Source organism: Mirounga leonina, unplaced genomic scaffold, assembly GCF_011800145.1.
Source record: "Mirounga leonina isolate KUSES-001 unplaced genomic scaffold, KU_Mleo_1.0 Mir_91, whole genome shotgun sequence".
Taxonomy (NCBI): domain Eukaryota; kingdom Metazoa; phylum Chordata; class Mammalia; order Carnivora; family Phocidae; genus Mirounga; species Mirounga leonina.
The window spans coordinates 10,001,978-10,010,766 of NW_023270839.1; the positions used below are offsets into that span (position 1 = coordinate 10,001,978).

Sequence of the window (8,789 nt, forward strand, 5' to 3'; positions counted from 1 at the left end):
CCTGCTCGGCAGGGAGTCTGCTTCTCCCTCTGACCCTCCTCCCTCTCATGCTCTCTGTCTCTCATTCTCTCTGTCTCAAATAAATAAATAAAATCTTAAAAAAAAAAAAAAGAAATGTAGAAGAATAATGGGTAGAAAAGATTTCTTAGGTTGTGGAGAAGTGATGGTGTAACAAATGTGGCACATACTGCTTTTACTTTGAATAGGACTATGATATAGATGCAAGAGATGGAAATAAACTCTCTGCTTCCTGATGTTCTGTAGGCAGAAGAGATGGAAAATGACAACAGCACAGTGGTGAAAGAATTCATCCTTCTTGGTCTGACCCAGTCTCGAGGTATTCAGCTCCTGGTCTTTGTGCTGATTTTAACTTTCTATCTCATCATCCTCCCTGGAAATTTCCTCATCATCCTTACCATCAGATCAGACCCTGGCCTCACAGCCCCACTCTACTTTTTTTTGGGCAACTTGGCCTTCCTGGATGCATCCTATTCCTTCATTGTAGCTCCCAGGATGCTGGTGGACTTTGTTTCTGAGAAGAAGATAATCTCCTATAGGGGTTGCATCACTCAGCTCTTTTTCTTGCACTTCCTTGGAGGAGGGGAAGGATTACTCCTTGTTGTGATGGCCTTTGACCGCTACATTGCCATCTGTCGGCCTTTACACTATTCAACTGTCATGAACCCTAGAGTTTGCTATGCCTTGCTGCTGGCTCTGTGGCTTGGAGGATTTATCCACTCCATTATCCAGGTGACCCTCATCCTCCGTTTGCCCTTCTGTGGCCCAAACCAACTGGATAACTTCTTCTGTGATGTGCCACAGGTCATCAAGCTGGCCTGCACAGACACTTTTGTGGTGGAGCTTCTGATGGTCTTCAACAGTGGTCTGATGACCCTTCTGTGCTTTCTGGGGCTTTTGTCTTCCTATGCCATCATCCTCTGCCATGTACGTGGGTCTGCTTCTGAAGGGAAGACCAAAGCACTGTCCACATGCTCCACTCATGTCATTATTATACTTCTCATGTTTGGACCTGCCATCTTCATCTACACTCGCCCCTCCAGGGCCTTGCCAGCTGACAAGGTAGTTTCCTTCTTCCATACTGTGATCTTTCCATTAATGAACCCTGTGATTTATACCCTTCGCAACCAGGAAGTGAAAACTTCCATGAGGAGGTTATTGAGTCGGCATGTGGTCTGCTGAATAGATTTTATAATAGGAAATAAAGAAGAGGAAATTCTTGCTGTAAACCATACATTCATTTAACAAATATTGTTTTTCACTGAGTACAACCCATTTGTCAGGTACTATTGTAGGCAATGAGAGAGAGTTATGCATAATTAGGGAATAAACTTGGTATGCTTAAAGAATATGAAAAAAAGACCTGAGTATTTCTCAGTTGGAGTATGATGAATAATTGTGAGAGATTTAGGGGATAAATATGTTACTGTAAGGGTCAAATCACTAAGGGCTTTTAGGCTGAGATAAGGAGTTTTATTCTAATTGCTGTAAGAATACATGTTAATATTTTAAGCAAGAGAGTCACTCATCTGTAATTGTTTCTTGTATGGTTTAGAGCAACATCAAGATTCTGGGCAGAGATCAGTAAGTTGCAAAACACCATTAAGAGCCAAATGTTATTCTGCAGACTTGTTTTGAAAAAAGTTTCTCTCTCTCTCTCTATGTATATATATAAAATCAATTGATTGATTGATAGATATATTCCCCCACCCCAATTTGGTAAATGGATAGAAAGGAAAATAATTGGTTTTATAGAAAAATGTCATGAGATTATTTCATTGATTTTTTCAGAGCTTCATGATTACTACTAATGGATGTTTACAAATCCTTCCTGTATGTTAAACCTTGCCCTCAGTTGATTTCACTCATTATGATAATGATAGTTATTTGGTACCATAGCTCTATTGGAGATTACATAAACTACTCTAGTTATTTTAAATATAATGGGTTTTAGTGTGGGAAATTAAGTACTTGTAAAATCTTTTAAGTGATAGAAGACTATTTTTTATGCTAAGCATAAAAATGATTGCCAGAAAAACAGTATAAAACTAACGTGCCAAGTGATCTATCTCTGAAATAATCAGGGGAATAGGGAAACAAGAAGCCATTTTGCCAGCTACTGACTGAAAGACTATATCAATTAGCCATGGTCTGGGAACAGGAGGATGATATAGAATACCTTTAATGTTACTGCCTCTGTCTCCAATTAATTTTTTCTAAATTCAAGTTTTACATGAGTACATTTGATAGCCACAGTTTGGAGCCCTAGATGCAAAGGTCCTAGAAGAACCTGTTTATATGTTTTTAGCTTTATTGGAAAACAAAATAAAACAATGCCAAAAATAGTAGTAAAATGTAGGATAATAGTTTTACAACCTTGGAAGTGAGAAAGGCCAGGGAAGTATGATATAAAAATAGTAAGTGAAAAGAAAAATAGTTATATTTGACATGTTTAAAAATATATGTGTAGGTAAAATGTAAAAAACTAATGAAAATTTGCCTGCCACATATGGATATGCAGATTATTTTCTCTGTAATTATAGAGGCTTGCATGGATACTGAATTGAATTCCTCCCTACCCCAGAATGGTACAAGGGAGCATCCGTGCATAAAAATTATTAACTAAAAATTACTATAAATGATAAAAGATTAATTTATTTAATACACAAGGAATTTAATAAATGAGTATGAAACAGTTACATACCCAGAAGGTAACTGGAAATGGGCAATTGAAACTAATAGTTCATTAACAAAGAAAAAAATGGAAAAGCTTATAATATTATTCTCAAAAACATATCATGAGAATACAGAGCACTGATTGTGGTTAGCTTGTAGAAGAATGTTGTTCATGTATTATCAACAACAGAAAAGTGCAAAATAAAAATTATACATTTCTATGGGGCTTCTAAAGAGTGGGTGAAGCAAGGAAGCCTTATTACCGAGCTCCAGAGAGGGACAAAGCCCATCTAGATGAGCAGAGAGTTATGGCAGTTTTTATATCTGTAGGCAAGTTATCTAGTCTGGGTATGGGCGCATGGAGGAGTGATCCTACCATAGATTGAGATATTTGGTAGAGATGAGGAAAAAGCTCTAAGCTGTGGATAGACTGGAATCTGAAAAAGCCCCAACACAAAAATAAATAGCTCACTTTTATAAATTTCTCCCCCAACAACCACTGACACCTATACCAGTAATTTGCTCAGAAAGGGACAGTGGAGGAAGAAATGAAAATCAGAGGGGATTTGTACATTCTCAGCCATTATTGTAGTGCTTGGGTATTGATGTCTATAGAGTTGAATCATAAGGGAAACAAAAATATCTGAAGTGTGGTTCAAACTCCTCCTGGCTCCAAGTATCAGCAAGATAAAAGATCTTGCTGGCAGTTGGCAGATGTTGGAGGTAAAACTAATCTGAGCTAAGTTCAGTTTAATTAAAGATGATTCCAAGTCCCAGTTCAACTAGACCTATGAAGGAATCTGAAGATCAGATCCTCATTCTAACTTCTTTTTTATTTTTAAAAAGATTTTATTTATTTGTCAGAGAGAGAGCACAAGCAGGGGGAGCTGCCAGCAGAGGGAGAGGGAGAAGTAGGCTCCCTGCTGAACAAGGAGCCCGATGTGGGACTTGATCCCAGGACCCCGGAATCCTGACAGCCAAAGGCAGACCCTTAACCGACTGAGCCACCTGGGTGTCCCCCTCATTCTAACTTCTGGACAGAGGAAAAGGATTGAACTTTCTGAAGAACTAAGCAAAATAAAATTAAATACTATTCTTCATCTTCCATTGAATTCTTATTGGAAGTATTAAGAATATAATAAAAAATTAGGAACTATGCCAAGAAAATAAGACAAGGAAGAGAATCTCATAATTAATAGAAAAATATTGGTAGACAAAAACTACCAATATGGTTCAACTACTAGATGAACCATATGATGTAATTATCAAAGACTTCAGAAAACTTCTATAAATATATCAAATAAGTGATAAATGGATAAGTAGATGAGGATTTCAAGAGAGAAGTATGAACTCTGAGTATAAATGGATATGCTAGATTTGAAAACAACAATGTTTGAAATAAAAAGAAATGCTTTAGATGAGATGAATGAACAGCACCGTAGACAATGCAGACAGAATGACTAATGATGGTGAGGACAGGTTATTAGAAATAACCCAAGCTGAAGTACAGAATTAAAAGATTAAAAATATTAATAGTATTAATATACTTTGGGGCAATATCAGAAAGTAAAATATATATGTAATTGGGATTCCAGAAGAGGAGAGAGAGAATGGGAGAAGGAAAAGAAGTAACTGCCAACAAAAATAGTCTCAAAATGGTTGAAAGACCTAAATGTGAGACAGGAGTCCATCAAAATCCTAAAGGAGAACATAGGCAGCAACCTCTTCGACCTCAGCCGCAGCAACTTCTTCCTAGAAACATCGCCAAAGGCAAGGGAAGCAAGGGCAAAAATGAACTATTGGGACTTCATCAAGATAAAAAGCTTTTGCACAGCAAAAGAAACAGTCAACAAAACCAAAAGACAACTGACAGAATGGGAGAAGATATTTGCAATTGACCTATCAGATAAAGGGCTAGTATCCAAAATCTATAAAGAACGGATCAGACTCAACTCCCAAAGAACAAATGATCCAATCAAGAAATGGGCAGAAGACATGCACAGGCATTTTTCCAAAGAAGACATCCAAATGGCCAACAGACACATGAAAAAGTGCTCAACATTGCTCGGCATCAGGGAAATCCAAATCAAAACCTCAATGAGATACCACCTCACACCAGTCAGAATGGCTACAATTAACAAGTCAGGAAACAACAGATGTTGTCTGTCTGTCAAACAACATCTGTTGGCAGGGATGCAGAGAAAGGGGAACCCTCCTACACTGTTGGTGGGAATGCAAGCTGGTGCAGCCACTCTGGAAAACAGTATGGAGGTTCCTCAAAGAATTGAAAATAGAGCTACCATATGCACTACTGGGTATTTACTCCAAAGATACAAATGTAGTGATCTGAAGGGGTATGTGCACCCCAATGTTTATAGCAGCAATGTCCACAATAGCCAAAGTATGGAAACAGCCAAGATGTCCATCGACAGATGAATGGATAAAGAAGATGTGGTATATATCTACAGTGGAATATTATGCAGCCATCAAAAGGAATGAAATCTTGCCATTTGCAGTGATATGGATGGAACTGGAGGGTATTATGTTGAGCGAAATAAGTCAATCAGAGAAAGACATGTATCATATTATATCAGTGATATGAGGAATTCTTAATCTCAGGAATTGTGTAAGACTGTTGAATCACAGACCTGTATCTCTTAAACAAGTAACACATTATATGTTAAAAAAAAAAAAAAAAAAAGAAGAAGATAGGAAGGGAAAAATGAAGTGGGGGAATTGAAAGGGGAGACGAACCATGAGAGACTATGGACTCTGAGAAACAAACTGAAGGTTAGAGGGGAGGGTGGTGGAGGGATGGGTTTGCCTGGTGATGAGTATTAAAGAGGGCATGTACTGAATGGAGCACTGGGTGTTATACACAAACAATGAATCATGGAATACTACATCAAAAATTAATGATGTAATGTATGGTGATTAACATAACATAAGAAAAAAGAAGTAACTGCCAAGAATTCATAAAAACATTAACTCAGATATCCAAGAAACTCAGCAAAATCCAAGCAGTATAAATACAAGTAAGACCATAGTATCATAGGTGCTAACCAAATATGAAAAGAAAATCTTTTTTCTTTTTAAGATTTAATTTTAGTTATCTTGAGCAAGAGAGACCACGCAAGCAGGAAGGGGCTAAGGGAGAGGGAAAGAGAGAGAATCCCAAGCAGACTCCACACTGAGCTTGGAGCCTGATGCAGGGCTCAATTCCACAACCTTGAGATCATGACCTGAGCCAAAAGCAAGAGTAGGACGTTTAACCGACTGAGCCACCCAGCCATCTCTGAAAACAAAATCTTAAAAGCAGTAGAGGACAAAAAAAGGTCAAAGGAGCGACAAGATTGTGGTTGACATTTTATCAAAAACAATGGACGCCATGTCAATGAAATGCAATTTTTAAAATTCTTAAAGAAGAAAAATTGTGAAGCTAGAATTCCATATCTAATGAAAGTGAACTTCGAAAACAAAGGTACGACAGGCATTTTAATATTCATGAAAGCTGAGAATTTGTTGCCAGCAGACCTATGTAAAAAAGTCATGCCAAAGCAAATTCTTCATGTCAACAGGAAAATATGTCAGATGGAAACCTGAATTAATGAGGAAGAATGAAAAGATCTGGAAATGGTAAAAAAAAAATGTGTAAATATGGCAAAAGTCTATTTTTACCTTGTATTATTTACTTTATAAGATAATTAGCTGCTTAAAAAATAATAAGGTATTATGGGGCTTATAACTTATATAGAAGTAAAATATATGACAAAAATAGCACAGAGGACTTAAAAGAGGATAAAAGATTTATTTATTTATTTTTTGTAAAATACACTCTTCATGAAATATACTTGAATAACAATTTGGAGTGACTGGTAAGCTACAGATGAATATTGTAATCACTAGAGCATCCACACACAAAAATAATACAAGGAGACTTTATTAGATAGTCTTTACAGGAGAGAAAATGGAATATTAAAAAATATTCAGAAGAAGGAAAGAAATGCAAAGGAAAGAAGAATAATGCAACAAATATAATGAACTCAAATATCAACAACAATATTAAATGTAAATGGACCAAACATACCAATTAGAAAAGATTTTCAGACTGTATAAAAGAACAAGATTCAAGTATATACTGTTTATAAGATATAAGATATCAATTCTTAAATATAAAGTCAGAAATACGTTTTAAGTATGAGGGTGGAGAATGATATACCATATGTGATGTTTAATTTTATGTGTCAACTGGCCATGGGTCTTCAGATTAAACATATTTCTGGTGTGTCTGGTGATAGTGTTAGCATGAGATTAGTATTTGAATTGGACTCAGTAGATTGCCCTTCCCAATGTAAGTGGGGATCATTCAATACATTGAGGGCCTGAATAGCAAAAAAGGCAGAGGATGGAGGAAATTTGCTTTTTCTTCCTGCTTCACTGATCGAGCTGGTACATTTCATCTCATCTCTTCTAGTTCTTGTACTGGAATTTATGCCATCAGCTCCCCTGGTTCTCAGACCTTTGAACTTAGACTGAATGACATGACTGGCTTTCCTGGGTCTTCATTTAGCAGATGGCAGATTGTAGGACTTCTCTGCTTCCACAATCACATGAACCAATTCATTATAATAAACTGCCTCCCTTCCTTCCACTCTCTTTCTCTCTCTCTTTTTTTTTTTTAAAAGATTTTATTTATTTGACAGAGAGAGACACAGCAAGAGAGGGAACACAAGCAGGGGGAGTGGGAGAGGGAGAAGCAGGCTTCCCGTGGATCAGGGAGCCCGATACAGGGCTCGATCCCAGGACCCGGGGCTCATGACCTGAGCCGAAGGCAGACGCTTAACGACTGAGCCACCCAGGCGCCCTTCTTTCTCTCTCTTAATTATGTATCCTACTGGTTCTGTTTCTCTGGAGAACCTAATACACCATGCAAACATTAATCATTTCATGGTATGGTTGTATAAATAACGAAGTAAACTTCAAGGACCTAGAGGTATTACTAGGTATTTATAAAATAATTTCATAGTGATAAAAATGTCAATTCATCAAGACATACAGTCTTAAATGTGATTCCTCTAGTAACAGAACTTAACAATTTAGGCATGAATACAGACATATCTAAATAAAGAAGTGGAGAACCAAAAAGCATAGATTGATATATTAATAACTTTTTTGGAAAATTGGTAGAACATGTGATTAAAAATCAGTAGGGGTATAGAGGAGTTGAACAACTCCTCTTACTAAACAACTTAACTTACTTTCTATTTATTGTACCCAACAATGAAGAACACAGACTCTTTTCATGTGCACACAAGACATTTGTCAAGATAGAGGATATGCTGGCACATAAAAAAGTCTCAGTATATTTCATACAAAGTAATTTTCTGACCAAAATGGAGTTGAATTTGAAATTCAAGAAAAACTATATATACCTGTGAATTAAGCCAGACATTTTTTAAAACCAGAACTTTTATTCTTATGTTTTTAAGATTTTATTTATTTTATTTTTAAATTTTATTTATATTTTATATTTTATTTATTTATTTTATTTTTTATTTTACTTATTTGTTATGTTAATCACTATACATTACATCATTAGTTTTGGATGTAGTGTTCCATGATTCATTGCATATAACACTCAGTGCTCCATTCAGTATGTGCCCTCTTTAATACCCATCACCAGGCTAACCCATCCCCCCAACCCCTCCCCTCTAGAACCCTCAGTTTGTTTCTCAGAGTCCATAGTCTCTCATGATTCATCTCCCCCTCCAATTCCCCTGCTTCATTTTTCCCTTCCTGTGATCTTTTTTTTTTTTTTTAAACATATAATGTATTATTTGTTTCAGAGGTACAGGTCTGTGATTCAACAGTCTTACACAATTCACAGCGCTCACCATAGCACATACCCTCCCCAATGTCTATCACCCAGCCACCCCATCCCTCCCACCCCCCACCACTCCAGCAACCCTCAGTTTTTTTCCTGAGATTAAGAATTCCTCATAACAGGGAGGTAATATGATACATGTCTTTCTCTGATTGACTTACTTCGCTCAGCATAATACCCTCCAGTTCCATCTACGTCATTGCAAATGGCA

At 36.8% G+C, this 8,789-nt stretch overlaps 1 protein-coding gene across 1 annotated transcript; it reads left to right on the forward strand.

The window, feature by feature from the left end:
• Positions 1-273: 273 nt before the first annotated feature.
• Positions 274-1,200, forward strand: LOC118003332 (olfactory receptor 4N4). Its single transcript, XM_034994226.1, has one exon. The coding sequence runs from the start codon at positions 274-276 to the stop codon at positions 1,198-1,200; it is 927 nt and encodes a 308-aa protein (XP_034850117.1).
• Positions 1,201-8,789: the final 7,589 nt, after the last annotated feature.